This window comes from Lampetra planeri, chromosome 18, assembly GCF_965212315.1.
Source record: "Lampetra planeri chromosome 18, kcLamPlan1.2.h2, whole genome shotgun sequence".
Lineage (NCBI taxonomy): Eukaryota > Metazoa > Chordata > Hyperoartia > Petromyzontiformes > Petromyzontidae > Lampetra > Lampetra planeri.
In genome coordinates this window covers 5,201,451-5,227,823 of record NC_136124.1, presented here as the reverse complement: position 1 = coordinate 5,227,823, position 26,373 = coordinate 5,201,451, and the positions used below count along the sequence as shown (strand labels likewise).

Here is a 26,373-nt window from a genome sequence, read left to right as displayed (position 1 = left end):
GCCGATTGGTCGAAGCGATTTGGCGGGAGATGACGCCACGCCTCACTGGATTGGCCACCCCGCACTGCCCCCGGAAGGGGGGGGGGTGTTGATCTCTCGACCAATCAGACGGCGTCCTCAGTCACGCGGAGAAAGTGTATCCGGGTGCAGAGGTCGACCGAGTGTTCACGTCTGTGGTGAGTAGGCCGCAACACGTCTTGTCATTTGAAGTTTGATTTATATTTTTTTTAAACTTAAACATCGTCGTAGTCGTCGTTTGTATTTTAATGCGTATTCCCTAAGTGAGGAATTTCACTTGGTACATTATTGCACGTTGAGTTTGAGAAAATTGGTATTTAACACCATCCTGCATTTACGTTCACGTAAGTAATTGTTGATGAAAGCAGTTGCCATCTAACGCAATGATGCAGAATAACCATAAGCACAGTACTGTGGATACCATTTTACATGGCGAAGTCGAGAAATCGCTTCCCACCACCAAAACATTTCTTCCCCATTTGGTTTGGCCATGTTTGTGTTGTTATAATACGGAGTAAGACTGATGGCCTTAATCTAAGTTGTCTTGTGGTTGTTGTTGTTTGACTTGCATCCCACTGGGATTTGTGCACAGCGTTGGTGTACGGTGCTTTTTGTGCAATATTTTGCTGTCTTTTCCTGGATTTTCTGTTTGCACTTAGTCACATAGTCACTTTAAGATGTTTTCTTGTTCATGTTTTTGTTTGTTGCGGTTGCACCAGATTCAAGAGCCGAATGGCTCACAGGGCTATACCAAATAAATCAACTTGAGCCTCATCCCTTCCCCGTCTACAATAAAACACACAAACGAGCCATCACTCTTCACCCCTTCACAAATGTTGTGATGACAGGTGATTGCACTGGGAAATGGCCTTCACGTGCCGTCTACGCGCTTTAATGCTGGAGGACATGCTCTCGTTTCAGTGCGACTCCCAGTGCTGATCCCACGGCTTGCGTGCCTGCTGCGTCTCCACGTCACGAGCGATGGCGCTGGCAGCGAACAGGGCCTTGGCCGGAGACACCGTGTTGGGCGAGCAGGAGATGGACGCCAACTCTGCCCTCATGGAGCTCGACAAAGGTCAACTCTTCTCCCTTTTTTTCTTCTTGGTTCTTTCGGTAAAGTCACGTAGAAGGGAAATAATAAAATAATTATGATAAAACATAATAAAATTACAATTCTCACGACGTTTCGGCCACAACGCAAGCAGCCGTCCTCAGGTGAAGAACAGGTCTGTCGCAAAGACAGCGTCTGAATGAGCACCACCATGCTTGGCAGCGTATATTTAAGCTGGGTTAGAGGGGGAAGGGCGCCTTGACAAAGGAATTTGCATATCAAGAGGACTTTAGCATATTTATGGAAAATGCAGATATGGGATTAGTCACTACTTGTGGTAAACTACATCAATATCATCAATATACTAAATATACTCTCCAATAAGCTGAGCTACTAACAGTAGTTTTTTCTAAATTGTATTGCGGGCGTGCTATAGGCGTGGATGTATGCTGGACTTCTTTCGCACCTTACGTAGCCAACCGTGCTCATCTGAGGACAACAAACTGAACCCACATCACGGCATGAGATGAGCACAACAAGCCTGTGCAGAACTCTCTTACATCCCAGGTCATCAACCTGTGGCAATGATTGGCCTCGTAAGATGACGGTCACACCGCTGCATCTGAAGGTCACTTCATTCGACCACCTTATCCATTTTCGGGGCCACAGCTTTTAACGTATTGCACTGGGTTTGTCAGTTTCCAATTAAACACGCTTATTTTACATTCATCGATCTGGAATTAATCAAATATAGTAAAATCCTTTAATTTTTTTACCATAATAAGTAATAATTCATCATAGGAATATAAAATCAAATCCAGAATAGCTTCATTAAAGCTTTCAGGAGGTTTCTGCTTTGGGATATTTGGCATGTTCGTTTTTAGTGACTCTTTGACATGTGGGAAGAAACGGGACCACTGAGCAGGCGTGGGGGTTTCACGACACGTCAATCCTTGCCTCGAAAGCACTGGATCACAGGCATGGGCCACCACCCCAATGAGTCAAGGATGACAGCAGAAAAACAGCGTGTTATATGAACGTGATCTTGCACGCATATCCCAGATTGAATGTGCTCATGTGGATGATGACCTGTAATCACAGGACTGCGCTCCGGGAAAATTGGGGAGCAGTGCGAGGCGGTCGTCCGTTTCCCGGGCCTGTTTGAAAAATATCCCTTCCCGATACTCATCAACTCGGCCTTCCTCAAGCTTGCTGATGTCTTCAGAGTGGGGTGAGCCCACGCAAGTCAAGCATCACTCTCGCTGCCGAGTAGGGGTGGAATGATGTATCGATTTATTGATTATATTTATTGTTATGCTCCCAATACATGTGTAGTGAATCATTTCAAAGACACTATTAGGAGGCAACAACGTTTATTCTACACTTTACACGACACCGTTACACACGGACTAATACGCCTGTCTTTCACTCTTGTTACCCACGGGACTATAATACACCTATCTCTTATACGGGATAACTACAATCGGGTCAGAGTAACCACGGGTTATCTGACCCATGATATCCAAGATGGAGACGAAGACGTAGACGTAGCACCTCGGTTCCACTTCACCCACGGACAGCCCCGATACGCGATCGGGGCTCCCCTTTTATCCCTCTCGGCGCGACCTGGCTCCACTCTCGGCCACGCCCCCCTTCGCGAACGTTCCCGAAGGTTCCCGACAACCTCGCACATGCTACCTGCCCGGCTCCGCCCTTAACCACGCCCCCCTCAGGAACTCTCCAGAAGCTTCTTGGCTACACTGCCCGTGTCCCCTCTGTCACCTGTTCCACATACCCCTCACCCCGGCCCATCACGCGCTTCACCCGGAGCCGGGGTGACCCATCCTCACATCCGCCCTCCATCAGCAGCCCTCACCACGTTCACTCGTGACCAATTCTGCGGCAATTACTTGCTTCGCTGGCGGAGTGGTTGCTATTCCTTATTCTGTTGGTGGGGTTCCTTTGCCTCTTCTGCTACCACGCCCCCAGTGACCCACTATAGTACTGCACGATGTGCTAACCCCTAATTTCCTTGTTATACGGCACTCAGCGCTACGCTCCGTAATGATCAATTTTACATCACTACACATGTATAGACTCATCTCTATTGTTATATTTGTATTTTCTTCGTAAATGTATGTACTGCAATGCATTACCTCTGCGCCCACTGAAAGGGCTACCATTTGCAGTAGTGTAAGAATAATAGTCGATTGTTAAATGGAATTGTAAACCTGAATCGCGAATATTTAATTGAATTTTATGGAGGTCAATCATTTAATTGTCTATTATTACCGGCAATGAGTATTTGGTGAGGAAAGATAATTTTCTATGATTAAACATGTTGTTTGTATGGTGAACTTCTTTCATTCCAAACGTAGACAACCTTGATAATTTGAGGCGCGGGGGAAGGACTACAAACTAAAGAAAAAAAGCATTTGTTAAGAAATGAGTTTTCAATCTGTTTTTAAAAGTACATAGCACCAGTGGCTTCCAAGTATTGGTGGTAAGGGCGTTCCAAATGGCCGCAGCAGCGCATATGAAAGCGCACGATGTGGTGAGCGTTTTTGTTTGATGGTTCGCCAAAAGCCGCTGCGAGGATGACCGAAGTTTACGCGATGGTTTATTCTCCTTGATGAGAAAAGGCTCTTATGTGGTGTGACGCACACACTAACAAGGGGCGTCTCTTTCCCAGAAACAACTTCCTGCGGCTATGTGTGCTGAAGGTGACACAACAGAGCGAGAAGCACCTCGATAAAATTCTCAACGTGGACGAGTTTGTCAAACGGATTTTCTCCGTCATTCATAGCAACGACCCCGTGGCCCGTGCCATCACTCTTCGGTGAGCGAATGCTATGAGCTGCTGTCAACCTTGCTCCATTCCTTCTCCTGACATGAACACCTCAATGTGATTATGTGCCGAAAATATACAGCTCATATCAGAGAGAGCAGTGAGAAAGAGGAATACTGTTTATAACAAATAGAGGTAATTCATTATCTTGCCTTATTTTCTTAACACATTTGCGGTATTGAGGATTGAAACAGTAACACTTGTGGATCAGAGAGCAAATGCAAGTTATATACAGTAGATATATTGATTGTTAAGAAAAGTAAATGCGCTTAGGCAGGACCTGTCGCTAAAAGGTTTCATGACCATGGGTTGAGACTAACAAGAAAGATGGAATGATGAGATCAACTTGTTTGCAGAAGCTAAATGGGCATTTGCATTGCAGAACTCTGAGCTGGCAATGACTTAGGGAGGCTTTCATCTAATAGTGAATAAGTCAAGGCTAATCACGATGATGATGATTATTTTTTCTTTTATTTTCATGCCTTACTGTGACTGGTTTTACATGTGTGTGCCGAGCGTAGGATGCTGGGCAGCATCGCATGCATTATCCCTGAACGCAAGAACGCACACCACAGCATCCGCGAGAGCCTGGATTCCAATGACAACGTGGAGGTGGAGTCCGCTGTGTTTGCCGCCACTCACTTCTCGGCACAGTCCCGGTACGCGCATTGTCAATCAACCAAACCTGACTTGGTCGGCACGCTGTGACGTGTGCCAGTGTGTTTGGCGGCCAAGGTTTGCTGGACCAAGGCGATTTTGAAACTACCAGACATCTCTTTCTGCTTCTTTTTCTCGCACTGCTCAACTTTGGAATTTCCTGTCATTGTCTCTTTCCAACTTTCTTACTGACATCCTCAGTAAAAATAAATATATTAATTTCTTACACCTTAATTTCTGGTGTTTGTTGATGTCTACTTGGCGTTTTGTCCATTTGGGCTTGTGCTCAACAACTGTCATTTAGAAATTAAAATACAACTTTATCACTAGCAGATTTCAGTACAGAAAACTAGTCAGTCAACCCATTATGCAGACGTATAAATGTTATCCCGTTGCACACATGGGTTTTCTCTGAGTAGTGTGAATTCCTACTGCACAGCACTCCTGGGAAAGGAATTGGTCAAATATCCCAATGAAGGGACCCTCCTGAAATTTGTCCTTCAGCCTTTCCTGTGTAAACATCTAAAACTATCATGACCAGGTAATGTAATAAATTAATTATAAGCAGATAAGACCACTTAACCTTCGGTGATATCAGTGGTAAGTGATATTTGAACCAGTCTTGGGCCCCTGTTTCTCCATCCGGCACTGACCAAGCAACCCCCGTAACTGAAATGGCATCTTCTTGGTTCTTTCGTTAAAGTCACATAGAAGGGAAATAATAAAATAATAAAACATAATAAAATTTAATTCTCACGACGTTTCGGCCACAACGCAAGCAGCCGTCCTCAGGTGAAGAACAGATTCAGACGCTGTCTTTCCGACAGACCTGTTCTTCACCTGAGGACGGCTGCTTGCGTTGTGGCCGAAACATCGTGAGAATTGTATTTTATTATGTTTTATTATTATTATTTTATTATTTCCCTTCTACGTGACTTTAGTGAAAGAACCAAGAAGATGAATCCCTGCAGTCACGAAAGCTTTAAATCGAAATGAAATGGCATCGGCGGGGCGGGGGGGGATCTTCATCCAGCGGTGATTTGACAAAGCACTGGCATTTTTTAAGAGCACTTAAACGTGCACTTTACAATGTGTGGGATTGCAATAATATGACATTTTTTTCAGGAAAGAGCCCATTGAGGCCAGAAGTAAAATTTGTAAAAGAGACTGGGTCATAATGAATACAATAAAACACCCGACACCTGCCATGTTATCTTCTCTTTGTTCATTATATGTAATATCTTCAATTTTATAATTTAATGATTATTTTTTATTTTAGAGACTTTGCTGCAGGGATTTGCAACAAAATTGGTGAAATGATTCAAGGTAAGTGTGGTACATTCCACTAAATTCGAATTTTTTTAAAGGGATGTAATCATTTATTGATTTATTGTTTTTAATATGGGTGTACCACTATAGTTTCATCATATGCCAGAAGGACCAACAAGTAATCAATGCGTGAATGTAATCATGACATTGCATAGAGGGTGCTTTAATTACTTCACTAATGTTATCAATTAAAATGACATGAGTAAAATGTTTAATCATAAACATTAGAATATCAAAACGTGTGTTCATGGACTTTAAGTGGTTCATAATAATCGTTTTTGGGTTAGATCGCGTTATTTATTAATGTATCGTAACCCTCCACCACCCGACACGGCCAATCAGCAAAAAAGTGTCACGTTGACAAAAGACAAATAGTTCACTACTTTAGCCCACCGGTGTGTTGACGAGTGAAACCACAACATTTACAATTTTGGCGAATTTCCCGATGATGCTGGATGCAATTACCAGCGAAACGTCGTACACACCGGTGGGCTAAAGTAGTGAACTATATGTCTTTTGTCAACGTGACACTTTTTTGCTGATTGGCCGTGTCGGGTGGTGGAGGGTTACGACACATAAATAACGCGATCTAACCCAAAAACGTTTATTATGAATAATATTGGTCGCGAAAGCCTACGTGTTAAACTGACTGTAAGTGGGTTTGCATTTACACTTAACCGTGCTGTTCATCGTTGATGAGACATGGAAGGGTGGCTCAGACATCAGAGCACCGAGTTGGCACTAAGGTCCTGGGTTAGAGCCGCCCATTATTCGACTGCGATCTCAAGCATAGGGAGTTGATGGTCTCAGCCCATTCGCCAGTAACTCCACGTAAAAAAATGACATTAAATACAATTATACACTTAATTTGGTTAAAATACGAGCTCTGATAGCTAAAAACATTGTTTTGAGTGTCACGTGGCAAATATTGCTCTGCAGCAGGGCATGTGGAAAAGTGCATCGCTAGTGTGTGGGTAAAAAAAAAGTTACTCAAACAGATTTCAAAAGAAGTTCTGCAAAATTTGCTTTTGCGAGCCATCCTATTATACACGGTTTTATGAACTGCTTTTCGAGAGCAGTACATCGCCCTGTGTGCCGCACTGCTTGGCAAGCATTCGGAATAGATACTTCATCTCGTGTCACGACGCCCATAGCTGCAATTGTAACGATGAAAAAGTAATGATACCAAAAACATAACTGAGCCTGCTTTGCTCCTGCTTGCGCACAGGACTGGCGACGCCCATGGAGCTGAAGATGAAACTGATCCCCGTGTTTGAGCACATGCACCACGACGCGGGAATGGCGAGCGGAGCGAGGCAGCTACTCCAGCACCTGGCAGCCGCCTACCCGGCCACGGCAGTGCTCGCCGTGACGCTGCACACCTCCACACGCCTCTCCTCCTCCGCCCTCATCGACATCCCCAAACAGGTGTGCGTGTTTGCGCTTGCGCTGGCACCACAAGGGACACAGCTGGCGCATCTTCCAGTCATCTCATTCAACTCATGGCACCTGGGTCTGTCCCCATGACCTGTCAACGAGCCTTCGACACTTCACTTGGCCTCAAAGTGCACCCAGTCTGGCACAGGCGCTGAAGTGACGTCACCATCACTTAGTGGCGAATGGCGGGTTTTGCTGTTGTGCGCGCATCATCAACTACATGAGCGGTAGTACAGCGATTAGCGCGCTGCGCTTCGAACCCGGCTACCCGAGTTCGATTTCCGCTCACGGCCAACATCGGTGACAATTATTAATCCACTGCTGGAAGAATGCCTGCCCATGCCGCGTCGGTCACGTCGGTTTATTTTACAATCCTTCACCACACTGATCACTGCAGCTTTGTGAATTACAATCAGAATATGTATTTATACTGGAGGAATCCGATGAGCTATGAAGCTCTTTTTCCACAGGTGTCCAGTAAAAAAGGGACCCAGATTTGATTTCACTCCCCTGAATGAAGTTAGCCATGGCTGGGAACCAAACTCTGCAAGGTGTACTAATCACTGCACCACTGCTTCTACCACTTGTTCTGTATAGTGATCAGTAACCCACAGAATATTTGTAGAGTGCTTTATGTAGAAATCTACTGTAAGGCAGTTAATGGCATATGCTTGCATAGGCACAGCACATAAAACAACCTCTTAATGCACTAAGTGCTTGCATCTGCATGTTTCAGGTACTTAAAAGGATGCCAGACGGCTCAGGGGACTAATGCCTTGTCACGGCAAACTGAGCCGGCTGCATCAGAATTTGGGCCAGCATTAATTAATGTGTAATGAGTCTGATGGTGTTAGACCAGTCACCAATAAATAATTACACAAACCATAACATGAAAATATTGTTTAACTTAATTTGGCGTATTACAGCTGTGAGAATGGATACGTTTTGATTGCCTTGCAAAGTAACCTCTATGCAGATTTTGTGGGATTGTATACTACTCGGTGGATAAGAGGCCTATTAACTCGACTTCTGATGTAGTTCTGTGAAGTTATCCTTTGGGATCGTCTGCCACAGAGGGGTGAACTGGTTGCGAGAGTTCCATTTCATGACAGAATTCTTTAAGCACAATAGGAATATAATTGGTGAAACGAGAAAAACATTTAAAAATCAATTCTTCCCCTGTGTGTGTAGATCGAGTTATTGCTGCAGTATCTTCAGCAAGACCCACGGAAAGTGATCAAGAGACTCGCGATCAAGGATCTCAAGCTTTTGGCAAAGAAGGTGCCTCACATGTGGAGCATGCAGGAGATCCAGGTAACGTGACGTCACTGCTTGTGTGAGAATGCAACAGGAATGAGTTTTGGACCTGCGCTGCGAACTCACACGAGCCTGCACTGTGTCTGCTGCCCAGGTCATATGCGAATGCGCCCTGCAGACTCCGTACGACAGCCTGAAGATCGGCATGCTTTCTGTGCTGTCCACACTCGCCGATTCCATTGCCGTTACCAACTGGTTCACTTCAAAAGGTGCGCTTGAGTTTTCGTCGCTAAACATTGCAAGCCGACGAACACCCTTTCCATATTTACCACGGTCACGTTTTGGGAAAACAACACCAATAAAATCTACTATGTGAAAAAATTACAATAATTGGTCGTTAAGTCACTGCATGTACTTGAGTAATTGTGAGCACGCAGAGTTGAGTAATGGCTCATTCGGAGCAGAAAGTGCCATGAATTTATAGTTTAGACCAAGGGTCAGCAACCTCGGGTCCGGAGCTGCATGCAGCTCTTTAAGGACTGCTTCATGACATTTTTTTTTATTCACAACCGTCTCGTATTCACATGCATTGCGGCTCTTAAAATATTGAGTTTTTTACCGAATAAAAAAAAAATATATGGCTCTATACCAGGGGTTGCCGACCCTTCGTATAAACAATGAGCTGTATACGACCTTTGACCTAATTAAAAAAAAATATCACCAAAGTTATTCACAACGCTATTCTTATTGGGTTTTAGAAATCTCTCATTTTTATTCCCGTGATTTTTTTATTGAGAGTTGAGAATGTACACTATGGGAACCTCATTTGCCAGTAAAAATATGATAATTGGTTTTTTACCCTTCTATCTGGCAACAAAACTGACAGTTTTGTTGCCAGATAGAAGGGTAAAAAACCAATTAAAAACCAATTATCAGTTGAGAATGTGAGAATGTATAAAAAATGTATAAAGATAAATATACAGGTAACACGACGTGTACCTTTTTAACGTATCCCTATGAGTCACTTGAAGAAAAAAAAAATGAGGTCAAAGTGACTTGAGTGGTAGGGAGCGATACCTAATGAGGCTTTAGTTCACTCATGCTGTGCAGCTTTAACAGGACCCTGCGGGGTGGGCTGGTAGGAACGAATAACCAAAGAATATAAACATAATGTATTATTACACTTGTTAAGCCAGGAAAGCCCCACTGAGTCAAAAGGTTTTTGTAGGGTCCTGGCAAGTGTTTGCAGTAGGGGGCGATGTTGATACACGGACGGACGGACGGACGGACGGATGGACGGACGGACGGACGGACGATATAATCTATTGGTGGTCTGGTCCACTTCGTTCCTACCAGTATAAGGGATTATAGTAACTACAAGAATAGTAGTGCTTATAAATAAGTAAAACAGATTTACCCCAATAATAGTATAGCCTAGTAGAAATGACTAAAACGTATTATTTCAGTGAGCATTATTTTTTTATTACTTCATTGAAGATGCTGCGAAGTTGAAAAGCACATTACAGTACGTAATTTGAAAGTGGCGAATATGAACAAAACTCCACAAGTAGCATGTCGGTTGAAGAAACTGTGACTCCAAAAGGAGACGACAATCAGAGACTATCGTTGATAGAAATAAGGCAGGAGGTCAGAGCAGAGAAGAACATTGTGTTTCAAGGCAATTGGCCAATGTTTTCTTTCAACATTCGTTTAAGCAGACGAACACACGACAAGCACACACCATGAACCGGTTTCAACTTTCAGAATCTCAACGAGAGTCGTGTCCGCGCGCGCGCGCGTGTGTGTGCCCTGGTTGTTGATGAGTTATACGTTTTGCTTTGCTTTTTCTCTCTTTCTCCTTTTCCCTCCTGCGCGCTCTGCTCTTCGTGTCACTCGATCTGACACGAGAGCAGCGGTTCTGTTGGCGTCCGGCCCCCTTAGCACCCTCCTTCGGCTGTGCCAGGAGTGCTGCTTCCACGACAGCCTCGCCATGGCAGCCCTGGCGGCCACCACGCTCACCAGCTTGCTTGTCGCCGCACAGGACTCCCCAGGTACGGAGGCGAAATGCACCTTAAGGTGAGCACCTCCGCTTCAGCACGGTTGGCTAAGTGCGGTGCGAAAGAAGTTCAGCATGAACGCGTACGTGCATAGCATCCTTATGCACGACAAAACACAGTCAATAAGGCAGTGCTTGATGTGAGGCGCGCAATGACGCGTTGGTGAAAGTTTTCCGTACGCTGGCAATGCGTGAATTGTTTACTTTGTACGTTTGTTGAACTTTTTAGCACCGTACGTAGCCAACTGTGCTTATCGGAGATGCGGGGGAAGAACAACAAACGAAACACAAAAAGCAGTTCTAAAGAAGTAAATATTGTCCGTGGGAGAATATACATTTCTGTGCATATGTGCTTATAACACAACAGATTATATAGGCTCATATACACAGTATAATACCTATCTTAATTGCACTGCCAGATGATGGCCTCCACTCTGCAGGCTATCGGGGTGTGTGTGGGGTTATTGGACCTTATTTCACCATGCTGGCCATTGGTGGGTTGGTGAAGGCGGATATCATTTATGGTGGAGCATAGTAGAGTACAACAATTGCTTTAGATAATATACCCCCTCCCCACAACAGCCTACGACACCTGCTTTATGCATGATGGTTGCCCATCCAAGTACTATCCAGGCTCAAGCCTGGCTCAGCTTCTGAGATCCGATGAGATGAGGTGATTTCTGAATTGATCGGTCAAAGTCTCAATCCTTTCACACTAGCATCACATGTAAATCTTAAATTATCCACAACATAAAATACATTGCTCCATTTACAAAATGATCACTCGCTATATTGTAATAGTTGGTAAATATTGGAGGAGGTTAAATCATTACATCCCTACTTTATATGCTATAAAGATAGTGACGGTTAATAATTAATCTGTTTGAAGTCCTTACATATCATTAAAGGTCCAGTAACATGATTTCACAATACCAGTTGTCTTATAGTAATTGTTCTGAATCTTCTGCCCATGCAGCGATGCGTGTATGCGTGTTTAACTTCTTTCGCACCGTACGTAGCCAACCGTGCAAATCGGAGTTGCACGTTTTATTTGTTGCCAGATGGAGATTCTCTGCAGCTGGAAGTATCGTCTGCGCTGGAGTCTCTTCTTGTGTCGGCCAGTGCGGAGGAGAGCCCTGACTGCCAGGCTGCACTCAAGGTTCCTCTTTGACCCTGTACCTGATGCTCTACTTGACCCTTTACTGCTGTCCAATGCTCGCTACACCACTCACGTATGTTATTGATATTTAACAGAGAAACACAATTTAAAGCTTTCTTGTTATAAAATTCAGGGCGCAATTAAAAAATACTGAAATTTCGGGACCATGCTCCCTGCTTTGGGAAGTTTCTAAATCCACCTCTGCCGTGCCCCAGCATGTGCTTTTCACGTAACCGTTTGTGCAATTCATTAAGTTGGAAGCATTTTCAAAGGACTTCAAACAATACTCCGATATTGTGTTTAAAATGCTTCTTTTTACAGTAAACGCTTTACTTATCCACATTGTAGCACCATGTGCATTCATAGACTTCATGCATATAATACCACCACTCCACACTGCAGGGAAGTAGAGCTTCACATTTAACCTAATATTGTGTGCATTCTCAAATGAGCAACTAATGTCATTTTCTGTCAGCCCTGAGGCCAGTTGTGGAAATTTCACATTCCCGTTGTAGAATCCAGACTCTGCATGGTACAATCAACGTCGATTTCCCACAAAGTGATATTCATTGTACCAACCCTGGAAGGATTGTTATAGACCGAGTCAAATCCGGACTGGGATTTGAACTTAGCGGGTTGACGTGAAGAAAGGATGAGTGGTGATAGGCAGCCACACACAGTGCTGGAGGGATTATAAGCCAGCTCAGGAGGACGTGGCACAATCGGGCATCGGCTGGGCAGGCAGCATCAACGAATGGCTCAAGGAGGAGTGGGAACAGAGAGAGAGATCAGGGGAAGAAGAGCAGAACACAAGAACTTGGCAGCAGCGGAGCATTAAGGCAGCACAAACGTGGACAGATTTATCGAAACAGTCGCATAGACCAAGGGATTGAAAAATACATAAAACCAGTATATATACAAGGACTATTTTCTTGGAATTTCTCTCACTTGATACAGCTATCGTGCTGTGACGGTTCCACCTGAAGACGGAAGCTTGTGTTGCCTCCGAAACGTCGTGATTTTTATTTTATTTTTATTTTACTTTTATTAATTTTAATTTTTTACCTACGTGACTTCACCGAAAAAACCTAGGAATATGAATACTTGCAGTCACGAAAGCTTCAAATCTAGAATAAATACATAAAAGGCTTATAAATCTGCTGATCCATCATCACCCACGTGTGGTGAGGTATAGTACGGGTACTCCCACCCCTTGCAATACATTTCTGCAGCGCAAAAGAATAGGCTGAGAGGGGGCTCCCTAGAACTCCCCAAGAGTGCAGACACTTCCAGCAGCAGCAGTGGACGTGAGCACGTGTGTTTGCTTGTTGTAACTTATTTCGCACCGTGCATAGCCAACCGTGCTAATCGGAGGTGCGGGAAGTAATCGCAGGGCTGCACCTTGATCCAGTATCCCCATGTTGGTTGAGATGAAAGCATCCATATTGATATGCATGTGCCACGCTCACTGCTACCTTTCTCCCCCTACCCCACCCCAACCCCCCCACCCACCTCTTTCGTAGTCGGTGCTCAAGTGCGTGGTGCGCGTGTGCGGAGCGGTGCCGCGGCTAAGCTCCACGCTCGTGCAGGCGCTTCTGTGGCAGCTGCAGCCGGCGCAGGATGCGGCGCGCGCCCTCATCTGCCAGGGCCTGGCGGCGGCCGCCATGCAGAGCCCTGTGCTGGGGCAGGCGATGCTGGGTGACCTCGTGGAGCTGCTCGAAGCCGTGGGCCGCACGCCCAGCCCCGCTCAGCAGCAGCTTCTGGTACGTGGTGTGACCTCATCCCCGCTGCGGTAGCTTTTGGCTCCCCCGCAGGCCCGCCCGCAGCACGCCGTCAAGGCAAGCGCGTGCTCGCGCTTCTGGGATACGTTCATTACACACACACAGTGCTTGCAACAAATGAGAACCGCAATGCCTTGTTGATCTCGTCAAGGAGCATAAACAGTCACGTGAACTGTGGTCATCCTCCAACACCCCCACTTCACCAAACCGCACTGACGGCCGTGGTGATGTTTGGTCAAGCAACCCCCATGACTGACACGGCCTTCATCCAGCAGTGGATTGACAAAGTACTGATAGCGAGAGAGCCACGTGGTGGTAGTGACCACAGTGGGCCCGTGGTGCTTTTCTTAACCACGTCGTTGTGTCCACGTTTTTTTTCCCCCCAGGTTTCCGTGGCCACGGTCATATTTGTTGCCAATCAGAAGGTTTCATCGAGCGAGGTGAAGGCCGCGATCCGAGAACAGCTGGGGGCGGGCGCGAGTGGCTGGACAGTATACCGCGTCGCCCGGCAAGCCTCCCGCATGGTGCGTGTCCTGCAGTCAACCCCCCCCCCCCCCCCAACTACTTAAACATTAAAACGAAAGTTTTTATTTTACCAGATAAGACGCACTGAGCTATATAGCTCTTTTATAGAAGCGACCGGGTGATCACAAATTATAGCTCAGCGAAGTAGCTCATGTGGAAATTTTAAGTAGCCAAATACTCTGAACGTATGTTGATTCTAAACGTGGAGGGAAACCTGGGGGACCCGGAGAAGAATCCACGCGACCACGGGGAGAACATGCAAACTCAAGTTATGCACAGGCATGAGGGTCAGGATCGAACCCACGACCTTCTGCGGACCAGGCGAGGTAGCTAACATCTTGCCACCGTCTCGCCTTGTGCCGGGCTTGCGATAAAAGGACACGATCATACTGCTCAGGTTGCTGTGGTTTGCCGATACTACGGTACAGCGTGTGATACAATGTCCACGATAATTGTATCATATGTTGAGCTAAGTAGTGTTATGAAGATAGATTTTCTGACAAAATATGCATGAAATAACTCGGACAAAGAAATAGTTAAATTCGTGATTTGAAAAAACACGTGGCAGATATAGGACAATTAATTCATTAACTATGTGTAACTGGCAGAATGTGCATTATAAGCCTGATATATTTTTAAGTTGCAGTGATCCAAATAATTCTAACAGTTATATTGGCTTGATCTCTAGTTGAAAGTACTTTTCAGTAAATCTGAATTCGTATTTAAAGTACAGTTAAAGAGAAGAACAATGCAGTTTAAGTGCAAAACACAATTGTAAAACTGTGGGAAACGACATAGATCATTCCGGCAACGGTGGATGACTGCTGCCAGAAGTTTGTGGTCACAGCGGCCTCCGTAAAGTGGCTGGACGGGGGAGAAACATATCATTGAAAATATATGTATATATGTTGAACTACTTTCGCACCATACGTAGCTAACCACACTAATCGGAGGTGCAAAAAACATAATTATGTTACGACAACCGCATCTGCTACGACAAATATTCTCAGAATCTGAATATTTATACTGGAGGAATCCGATGAGCTATCAAGCTCCATTTCATAGATGCCCAGTAGGGTTGGCTCAGAAAGTTACACTCTGCTCTGGGGTGGAGCCCTTTGACCGAGCGACATTTGCGGGACCCGCAGGGCAACCACGATGTGGCAGCGGAGCTGTACCACGGCCTGCTGGCGGAGGTGGCCTCGGAGCACTTTTACTTCTGGCTGGGTGGCCTGGAGCAGCTGTCGCGTGGCGAGCAGTGCCTGGCCGCCGTGCGGGACGATGATCCAGGGACGGCACTGGGCTGCCTATCGCGGGCGCTCGTCAGCTACCAGCGTGGACTGGCGTCGCTCACCGTGCGTGCCACCTCATGCCCCGTTGGTTTTGTGAGATGTTTAAAATGTCACGTGCTTCTGAAGCCTCTGACCACATTACTCAGAATGCACCCAATCTCTTCAGATGTCGGCAGCTAAGGTGGGTTGAACCTTGGACAGTGCTTGGACAGGCGACCACCATTCCTGTCCGGTTCGCAGAGGGCAGTGGGGGCGATGTGGTCGGCAGTAGAGGGCAGATTCGCAAAGTGCATTACTTAAATGCTTCCACAGCAATGTACTCCTCCTTCACCAACACACACTGATCGGCATTGTGAAGTAGTTTCAGGGCCAGGGGGGGGAGGACCTCGTCTTGTTGTTTCACCAAAAAGGCCTGTATGTGTACACGTTTCTTCAATTTATCATGTGTGTTTTTTCGTGATCACTTTTCATGTTTTCAAATAATTACAATTTTATTTATTAATTCTTACGCTTAATTTATAACCGGTTGAGAGCCCATTTTGACTAACCTAATTTTAAGAGAGACCTGCCGATAACAATACAGTAACCGTGATAAATGGTCAATTACAACATTGCATAGAATTTTAAATAATATGTTGAGTAAAATTCACCAACCCAAACTGACCAGTATGATCAAACAACCTCCATGAACCGCATGTGGCATATGGAGGCCTTCATCTGGTACTGCTTTTAAAAGGGCTTTACAATTATTCAAGACACAAAATATATAGTCATCAATGGGTGATACTGCCTGACCAGTTTTTAGGCTGGGTGATGTTACTCCATCTGCTGGCCAATGTAATAATTCCATAATGCGTCTTTTTCGGTGCGTGACATATTTGTAGGGTATTGGCATTGTAAAAAGGAATTACTCATCAAATGAATGAGGACAGATGTGTGTGTGTGTATTCAATTACGTTACAAGTTTTCAAATGAGCCGCGACTTGCCATAATCAACCCCAGCGTTTTAAGCTGATTCATAATTGCGATTCATGCATCAATTGACTTTTGCCACTGCACCTCTGCACTCTTGCAATCACTTGTAATTTGTGCGCCGCGAGTCACCGACAGACACGTCGTGAAAAAGCACGACGCCTCCCGCTTGTGACCGTGACGAGCGAAGTTGCCAGCTCTCGCTCACGGTGACCGTTAACCCTTTCCCATTACCAATGATGTACGTGTACTGGAACTGGTATAAAAACTAGAATAAAATAACTATCGGTACCGAGGCTTCCACAAGGACATGCGGGAGAGCGTGTGGCACAGTTTGGCACCAGCTCTCATATAATGCGGTCGTGTCGCTACGGTTCCCCGCGGTGAGTGCAATATCTTTAAAGACAACGGCGCTATGCCTCTCTAAATAAACTTAACGCTAACCGCTTGCACGTTCCGAGATTCAGCGGTGAACGGGACAATCGCCCTGCAACTTGTAGACGTCTCGGAATGGGAATGGGTTAAAGATTTTTACAATGCGACTCCTTTTTGGGGTCAGTCGACGTCACGTCCTGAATTAACCCCTCGCGCTCCCAACCCGCCAGGCGGCGAGCACGCCGCAGAACCCGCTGGTGTTCCAGTGCGAGTACGCCAAGCTGCGCGCGAGCAGCATGCAGGCCTTCTCGCAGCTCTTCTGCACGTGCAACAGCCTAAAGACGAACCCCCCGCCCGCCATCGCCACCGCGCTGGCCCTCAGCGCCGGGCGTGACCTCGCCTCCTGTGGCCGCATCTCGGGCCAGGTGGGTCCACGCTCCGTACGCACGGACAAGAGTGCGGCCTGGCCCTGCAGCGGGGCTCAGTCTGCAGAGCAAAGTCTTCTTTTTTAAATCCTTTATATTAAGTTCACTTGCTTGTTTGCTTGCTTGCGCGCTTACGACCGTGCAAATCTTTCGGTCGTTTTTTAACCCACTTCCCGTGATCCAATCGAGCTGACATTTTGCACACAGACTCGTTGTGCGTGACAATTTCTTTTCGTGAATTTTTTTTTCCAAAATTGTACACTTTTTAGGTAAAATGTTTTTATATTTAATTACCAATTGCTTAATGGTGGCAGGCAATCATCTGACCCATAGGTGGCAGCCATCTCAAGCCAGAGGACGAGAGGACTCTAGCCGCCCGTTTCAAAGACCAATGTGGGCTGGGTTGTGGCCCATTGAATACGCATATAAAGGATTTATAGTGAAAAACTTTGTTTTTACGGGTTAATTTTTTTACGTTCTTTCCTCAATGAAAGTTGTTTTGGTCGTGTTTTCCAACTGTCGTTACATGTCGTGTTGCATATATATATGAAGTGGCCAGGAGATGGCAGTACAGCAGTGGATTGAATCTCTTGTGCGGAGCCTAGAGTCGTTTTACCCTCTTATCTATTGCTTTTTCCGGTGTGCCATACACTCGGTATGCGTGTGCGAGTACTCCACATGTGTGCCAAACACTCTTTAACATTATTGGCTAATCATTTCATTGCATGACCCTCTTAAACAAAATAGGTGTTAAGACTTGCTGAGGCAAGTCTAAACAAAAGACGTTATTGTCATCATCATTATGATAGCACTCAAATAAATAAGAGCAAATTATAAATAAAAGTATGTTTAAGCTTTGGAAAGTCGATTCATTGTCTTTTTGGTATTTGACTTGTCACATGCTGCCCATTGTTTCTTCACAATGAGTAGATGAAGCAGTGCATGGAGGAGTTCCGGAGCCTGGCAACGCGCTACAGCGATCTCTACCAGTCCTCGTTCGACGCCGACCCCGTAACGCTGCGCAACATTGAGCTGTATCCTTTTCCAGCCCTGCGCGATGCCCGGCTGTGCACGGCACCATACGTTGAACTGCCGGAGAGCCCCTCCGGAGGGTATTTTTTTGTATTTTAACACATAAGGCCCACTGAGCTTTACAGCTCTTTTTCAGAAGCGACCTGGCCACAAATGATAGTTCAGCGAAGTACCTTATTTGTACATCTATATCAGCCAAACAATCTAAATGGATGTTTCTAAATGTAGAAAGAAAAACCGGAAGACCTGGAGAAAATTCAGCACGACCACTGGGAGAACATGCAAACTCCACATATACGGGTGTCAGGGTCGGGTTCCAACCGACGACCTCCTGTATACTAGGCGAGGTAGTTAACATCTCCTAGCCACCGTGGTGCCCGTATGATGTGGCTTACTCCATGCTGACCAAAACTTCTTGGAAGAGGTAGGAGTACTCGCACTCTACCCCACCATATGCGACCTGCCAACTGCTGATAGACTATCAGCTGCGCCCACTTGCTCTGCTGAGTGGACAGAGTTGGAGGAAACAAAAAAAAACTTGCCACGTTGTTTCAAATGCCGCGCTGGGAGATCGAATTGGCGACCTGGATTGCGAGTCGAGTGTGCTCGACATTACGCCACTGTCGGACATATTTAAGTATTTTACTACGTAAATTGATTTATGTTTCACTTAATTCCTGGTGGTGAGGTTAATTAATTACTGTCATGCTCTTGAAATTCTTTGCACATGAATTACCGTGCCCGAAGATTTGTGTTCTCCGCAGTGTCAAATGATAATTGATGCAAAATGTAATCTCTTATCAATTGATGAAGTCCGCTGTTGTCCTTGACGGTTCATTCAGACATCAGCAGAGCTGTCTTCTAATTGCTTACGTGATCGATGCATTGATTATAAATCAGGAGCTGGGAAGGTGAGTTTTTCTTCACAATAATATATCTGAATTGTCGGGAAATGTATACAAAAGGACACCAGTGACACAAGTTGGAATGCTGGAAGTTTTTACATATCTAAAGTTTTATTTATGTTAATGTCCATTGGCAATCCACTGCTGGATGCAGGCCGCATGCCATATCAGTTGTAAGGGGTTTAACCATACTTTACCATCCTGATCGGTCCAGGTTGGTGATAGTAGGTGATGCCACAATACACAAAAAATGTTTGTTCGCTTATACAAAACTGCTTGTCTGGTATTTCGCTTGGCACATGTGTCACAACTCACGTGCCAAACCCTCCCCCCACACACCTTTTTTTACTGAAAAAACCAAGAATAAGTCTACATTATAGACTGCCAGTATGCTCACTCAGTTTAATAACCATTGCTACAGTCTACATCATAGACTGCCAGTACTCTCACTCAGTTTAATAACCATTGCTACAGTCTACATCATAGACTGCCAGTACGCTCACTCCGTTTAATAACCATTGCTACAGTCTACATCATAGACTTCCAATACACTCACCAGCTTAAAAACCACGTTACAGTCTACATCATAGGCTGCCAGTACGCTCATCAAGGTTAAGAACCAGGCTACAGTCTTCATTATAGACTGGCAGTACACTCACCAAACTTAATAACCAGGCTACAGTCTACATTATAGACTGCCAGTACACTCACTCTCAGTCTACATTAGTGTTTTTTTGTTTTTTTATTGCATTTTTATTATTTTTATTCACTTTATTTTTTACTATTTTTCTATCTACGTGACTTTACCGAAATAAGCAAAGAATATTAACACCTTTACACTACCGCATTGAGGCTTAAATTCTGGCCAAGAGAGTGGGCCGATTAAAAAAGCTATCGCGGGTTTTTGTATTGCGGGCGCGTTCAGAGTTCTCCCCCCCCCTTGCCGTTTGGGACACGCGGACCCACAGCTTCGGTGGCTACGGGCAGAGCGGGATGCACAAGGCGGAGAACGAAAGCGAACGGGCACTGCACGCGGCCTTCGATCAGGTCCTACAGGATGTGGAAAGCCTGCACAGGAAGCATCCGCCGGTCTCCTACCAGGTGTGCACCGTCACACCAACCGTGACAACATACACTGCCCTTTGCAATGGGTGGAGTGGTGGCGCCAGTGGTTAGCACGCTGGGCTGCAGATACATCGACCTCGGTTTAATTCCCGATCGCAACTAACATCAGTGATTAGCGTCACCCTTGCCGAATCCCCACCCGCCACCCATCCCCCTGCCCAACGTTTGGCCAAACAACCCTCATGATTTGTATGTGTATGTATGTTGGAACTTCTTTCGCACCATACGTAGCCAACTATGCTAATCAGAGGTAGTATATAGATAGTATATACATTTTAAAATCTCACTGCGTAGAATGTTCTATCTTAATGTTTGTGTGTTAATGTTGATGATGGCTCATTGAGTGGCAGATTCGTGCCAGAAAGAGCGAAAAAAAGAATTGGCTTGACTTGGCTTGAGACCAGTGTTTCTAAACTCCAGATGTTGCGATTCCCCGTTGCAGCTTTCCGTACTTACCAACCATCAGGTACATGCAATGTGCAGTGGCCTCATTTGCATACTGTCGCGAAAGATAAAGATGGGAAATCACGAGGTGGACCACGGTGGAGGTCATGAGGACTGGAGTTGAGAAATGCAGCTTTTCAGCTAGCTATGACACATTCAGGATAATTTAAGAGCAGTTGTTGCCTACAATCATCACTGGCGATGCATTTAACTGTGAGCAAGTATAGCAACTGAGTATGGCAATGGTATGAAGTGACAGACCTCTCCCTGGCGAGTGGGCTTTGCCTACTCGGATGGTGATGGTTTAGTTTTATTTGTATGTGTTTGGGTGATTTGTATTGCTATAACGGTCTTCCCTGCCCCTACGGGACTTCTGTGAAAAACAGCTTTGTAGCTCATCGGATTCCACCGGGATAAATACATTATAGATTCTGAGTTAAAACACAGTTTGTCGATATTGCGTCTCGGAAGCATTGGTCGCCATGTGAGCTCTCTCTGTCGCTTATCGAACTTGCCGAGTCCATACTGGTTGCCCACGAGGCCGAACAGTAATAATTTTGTCCAAATTGGCCAAATTATATTTTCGGCAGAAGAAAAGCGCGGCTTCCGTCGCCAGTGACAACCGCTGGCAGTGATTGTCGTACAATTGCACAAATGCAACGTTTTCTCTGAGCGGTGTCCCACAGTCATAGCATCCGCGGGTATTGAAACCAGCTCTGCTGGGTTCATCCTACGTCTCGATACATAACCAAACAATGTGCGCATGCCTAAGCGAGGGGGAGAAAATCCGTAGTTTTGTGTGATATTCATTATCTTGAACCCGCGTTATGTGTCTATACAGGCTGCAGCTATGAACGCCAGGGTGTGTTATGCCACTCAGGGTCTGTGTGATTGTTGCTTTGTGTTTTCGCAGCACACTGCGTGTCTGTCACGTGCAGCCACCTCCATCCTGAAGGTGCCCCTGTCCTTCCCTCGGCTTTTCTTCCAGAGGTTGCAATCCACCAGCATTAAGGTACAGCAAATGACCATATGGACACATCCATTACCACCCACTGACGTTCGCGTTGAAATTAATAATTGGCAATTAGTGACTTAGGTGACTCAGTTCACAGTTAGTAAATTATAACACAGTGAGGCGTTTCAAGGCTTATTGACTACCCAGCATATATTCTGCTAAATTAATTTTCCTAATTATTCGTGCAAGCTGTTTATAATTACATGACTATAATTCTGAATCCGTACAAGGATTGTGAGGGTGGTGGTGGAGGCCATAGTTAATTTGTGCAGCACGATATGAAAATCAAGATAAATTGTTAACTCACTATTTACTGCTGCATGCTGTGCAATAGAAGGGAAAGGAAAGGTCGGGCACTAGGGGGGATCAAGGCAGTGCTGTCTGCATGCTCAGTGGCGAGATGTCATCTCCCTCGCCTGGTATACAGGTGGTAATGGGTTCAATCCTGACCCTGACGCCTGTATAATTTGGAGTTTGCATGCTCCCCCCCGTGGTCACGTGGATTTTTCTCCGGGTCTGGGTTTTCCCCTCCTCATTTCGAAACATGCTTTTAAGAGTATTTGTCTGTGATAAACATTTACACGTGATATTCCACTTCGTAGCACTTTCATTTGTGGCCAGGTCGCTTCTAAAAACGAGCTATAGAGCTCAGTGGGCAATAACTGGTAAAAAAAAAATGTAGTTTAGTAAAAAAAAAAGCTGCAATTATTAATGCCCTCTTGGTAACCACAAAAAAAACACACGCGCAAAGAGGTTTCTGCAGGGTCCGAAACGTGAATTCACAAACGCCGCTCCTTTTCCGCCCCCCCCCTCCCATCTGTTGACTCTTTTCCAGCTGAATCTTTCGCCGACGCCACGCACGGCAAGCGAGCCCCTTGCTCTGCACAACACGCAGCAGCTGGCACTCAAGGTGGAGGGTGTCATTCAGCACGGCAGCCGGCCCGGCCTTTTCCGGCACGTGCACGCCGTGCGCCTGACCGTCACGTGCACCCCGCAGGCCCCCCGCCCGCAGCACGACGTCAAGGCAAGGGCATGCTCACGCTGCAGTGAAAACGCTGCTGGGAAACATTCATTACACACACAAAGCGCTTGCCACAAAATGAGAACCACAATATTTTGCCGATCTTGTCAAGGAGTATGAACCGTCACCACGCGAACTCCGGTTATCCTCGCGTCAGCAGCAGCGGCTTTTAGCTAGCCATCGACCCAAAGATGGTCACCGCATCGCGCGCTTTCAGATGCGCTTCTGTGGCCGTCTGGAACGTCATTCCTTCTGATGTTAGGAAGCCACTGGAGCTATGCACTTTTAAATCTAAATTGAAAACTAATTTCTTGAAAGCTGCTTTTTGTGTTTAGTTTGTTGTCTTACCCAAGCATATCCGATTGGCACGGTTGGCTACGTACGGTGTGAAAGAAATTCAACATACGTACATACATCTGGGAAGGCCCAGAGCCCTATGCATGAAATGTTAGTGTCCAGCAGTGATTTAGCTCGTCTAATTAAAATGTATAATAATTTAAGTTCTTTATCAATCCACTGCCGGCTATGGGGGTTTGATCATACTTCACGACGGTGATCGGTGCAGGTTGGTGAAGGGATGGCGGGGGGCGGGGGGTGTTCATATACAAGTCGCCACTCTTGTTAACCATTGGCCGGGAATCGAACTCCAGTCACCAGGCTCATGGTGCAGCGAGCGAACAGCTGTTGCCTCCACTCCACCCAGTTTCATCCCGAGTAAAATAAATATGAACAAAATGGCCTTTGTGAAACGTTTACAAGGGTTGAGATGGGCTCCACTGAGATTTGCGTGAAGAAGATAAGAAGCATATGAGAAAGAGAGCCAGGCAAGGAGAGACAGTTTCGCTAAAGTTATTCACAGCGCCTTTAGAAGGTGGCCAGAATCATATTGGAGAAATAAAGGCATAAACAGAGATGTCTAAAATACGAACAGTCTTAAGATTTGCTGATGACTAAATATCACGGAACAAAAAGTCACGTAGCAACGAGTTCGCCACAAGCATGAAGATATTTGTTCAAGGGACACAGCTGGAACCAGGATCAACACGATCACATAAAGAGGTGAGCGTGAGCAAGCTGGAGTGCTTTTGGAGCAGTGTACTTGATAATGATGATAGTGTACCAATGTGCGTAAAGAAGAGAGTTTTTAATCGGTGCGTTATCACCTGCTTTCACGTATGGATGAGAAACATAAACACAGTGACCAAGTGGAACAAAAGTTGAAAAGCGCACAGAGAAGCAGTGAGAGGTTTTTTGCTTGGAATTGTACTGGGACAAGAAAGAGGAACACACAGATCGGAGAACAAATGTCTATTGGAGACAGAATATTTACTGTGAAGTAAAGTGGACTTGGGCGGGATACGTCTTGAGAAGGGACGATGACCGATGGTCAAAACTGACGATGAAGCGGCAGCTGAAGGGAGGGATCACGCCCAGTTGGATGACCACCAGAGAGAGATCTATGAAAATGAATTACTTTCCGAGGACAAATGCACATTGAATGCGTTAAAGAATCCACGCATGTGCACTATTTTCCTTCCTTGTTAAAAAAAATATTCACCATCCTAATCCTCACTGATTACCTGTGCCCCACCTTTCCTGCCACCTCTGTGTTGAATGCGTTAAAGAATCCACACATGTGCACTATTTTCCTTGTTAAAAAAAATATTCCCCATCCTAATCCTCACTGATTACCTGTGCCCCACCTTTCCTGCCACCTCTGTGCTCCCTTCGACGTTCGACCGCCCCCCCCTCCCCCTCTCGACTCCGCCGCTGCGTCGTCTGAGAAGCCCATCCTGGAGTCGGACTGCGCGGAGATGGAGCAGCGCGTGGAGCCGCACAACGACTACTTCAGCACGCAGTTTTTGCTGGCGTTGGGCACGCCCGGCGTGAGCTCTGTGAGCGTGGAGGCGAGCGCGCTGGACGAGCGGGGCGTAGCGTGGCGAACGGGCCCCCGCGCCACCATCTCCGTGCGCTCCATGGAGGACCCCCTGACGCAGCAGCTCCGCATGCAACAGCAGCAGCAGCAACAGCAGCAACAGCAGCAGCAGCACCATCAGCAGCAGCAGCAACAGCAGCAGCAGCAGCAATTGGCGCAGTCGCAGCGGGCAGCCTACGGCAGGTTCTGAGGAGGTATAGACTGCTTACGACCTAGGCCACGTGGGCCTGTTCATAAACTCTGTTCGGCGTGCGCAGACGCGCTGACGATCGTCGTTAATTGCATGTCTCGTCCGGTGAAAATTCGACTCCGCAAACAGTATATTGGAGGATACCTGTAAATACCCAACCGTGCATCGTCACCATGGAAAGGGCTAAGTGGAGTGGAGAAGATCCCGTAAAGTGAGGAAAGTTTGTTTGTCCAAGTAGACATTCTGCCGTGGATGTTTCTGTGACAAGTGCTCTCTCAGTGAGTAGATAAGAACTTTGTTGAATTTGTGGCATCGCATATGGTTGCGACACCGCCAGGTGGTGCGACGGGAGAGACCGGGAATGGGTTAAACTATTGTCAAGGTTGCAATGTTAAAAACGTTGCGGTCTGTGCTCTGTGCCGAGTTGTGGTTCTATGATCTGTACCTGCTAAAAATTACTCGCGGATGATTTTGGAAAAAAAAGGACTCTTCCTCGCTTGAAAAGCGCCACCAAATTAAGTGTGACAGGAGACGCTGTGGATAGGTGTGTAAAACATTTTTTTTTAGTCTAAACCACACACGAAGTAAGTATTGAAATACCTTTGTCCATCGTCAGTGTGATCACAGACCATTTGCTTTGTGTTGAGATTTATACATAAAACTTAACGGTGTTAGGTTCGATTAAGTGTATTCTTCTGACGTAGATGGATACATTTTTGCGTGTAAATAAATTTTTTGAGAAATGTATAAGATTGGTTGACCACAAACCCTTCAGAAAATAGATATTATCTTTGTACCACATTGCTGAAAAAGAATAATCGATTCTTTAATCGAATCATGGCCCTTGATTCGTAATAATTGAGTCTCGTGAAAGGGAGGGGGAAGGGAGTGAATTGTTACACGCCTCTTATTTACAAAGAGCCTCCCGTGCGTTTAAAAATTCAACGGTCTCGTGTTTTCCTCTAGTTATTGTGCATTTCGTTCAACATTTGAGATAGTGATTGCTTTCATGTGTTTGTGGGGAGGAGTAGTGTCACAATTAAGTAGGCTGCACTACGATCCCGGCAACCCAAGTTCGATTCCCGCTCATGGCCACCAACACCAGTGACGATTATATAAACCAGTCCAGGGCCTCCCTTAGGTTCACTCAGCCTCAAATGAGTACCTGGTACGATGTGTGAACATCGCCACTAGGGAGACAATGGCTGACCACTTCACCACCTCATGTACCTTACCGGTCTTCATCGGTGCACGCGAACAGCACTTGCCCCAACAATCTGTTAAGGCTATGCAGGGCATCTTTGTGTCATAAATGTGAAAGTGCCTCCAGTGGCACAACAATTCACTCATAATTATAGCCAAGAAACTTTAAACTGCAACTTTCTGTTTTGTATACATTGTTTGCAACGTCAACGAAAGCTCTCGTACATAAATAAAGTGGCGATGTTTTTTGAGTTGCTGGATGTGTCGGTTTATTTGGCAACAGATTTTTAGTGTTTGTGCAGGGAAGCCACCAGCATTAC

At 45.8% G+C, this 26,373-nt stretch overlaps 1 protein-coding gene across 2 annotated transcripts; it reads left to right on the top strand.

Annotated features, from left to right (window-relative positions):
* The first annotated feature begins 93 nt into the window (after positions 1-93).
* On the top strand, positions 94-26,304 carry INTS7 (integrator complex subunit 7). Of its 2 annotated transcripts, none has more exons than XM_078602356.1 (21): positions 94-176; positions 940-1,093; positions 2,171-2,300; positions 3,762-3,908; positions 4,439-4,576; positions 5,854-5,900; positions 7,132-7,331; positions 8,532-8,654; positions 8,752-8,866; positions 10,511-10,648; positions 11,715-11,812; positions 13,336-13,575; positions 13,980-14,117; positions 15,267-15,473; positions 16,988-17,182; positions 18,113-18,216; positions 19,057-19,125; positions 20,088-20,220; positions 21,602-21,700; positions 22,539-22,727; positions 24,512-26,304. In XM_078602356.1, exons 2-21 carry the CDS (start codon positions 1,000-1,002, stop codon positions 24,848-24,850), a joined length of 2,943 nt encoding a protein of 980 aa, XP_078458482.1. In that variant the 5' UTR covers positions 94-176; positions 940-999; the 3' UTR covers positions 24,851-26,304. The 2 variants fall into 2 exon arrangements, with proteins under 2 accessions (XP_078458482.1, XP_078458483.1); XM_078602357.1 differs by lacking the exon at positions 94-176 and adding an exon at positions 183-362.
* Positions 26,305-26,373: the final 69 nt, after the last annotated feature.

Bases quoted from the DNA above. Each gene is read 5' to 3' on its own strand.
- INTS7 (XM_078602356.1), top strand. From the start codon at position 1,000: ATGGCGCTGGCAGCGAACAGGGCCTTGGCCGGAGACACCGTGTTGGGC. The intron at 7,332-8,531 runs GTGTGCGTGTTT...CTGTGTGTGTAG, and splicing joins TCATCGACATCCCCAAACAG to ATCGAGTTATTGCTGCAGTA. The intron at 18,217-19,056 runs GTATCCTTTTCC...CGGTTCATTCAG, and splicing joins ACGCTGCGCAACATTGAGCT to ACATCAGCAGAGCTGTCTTC.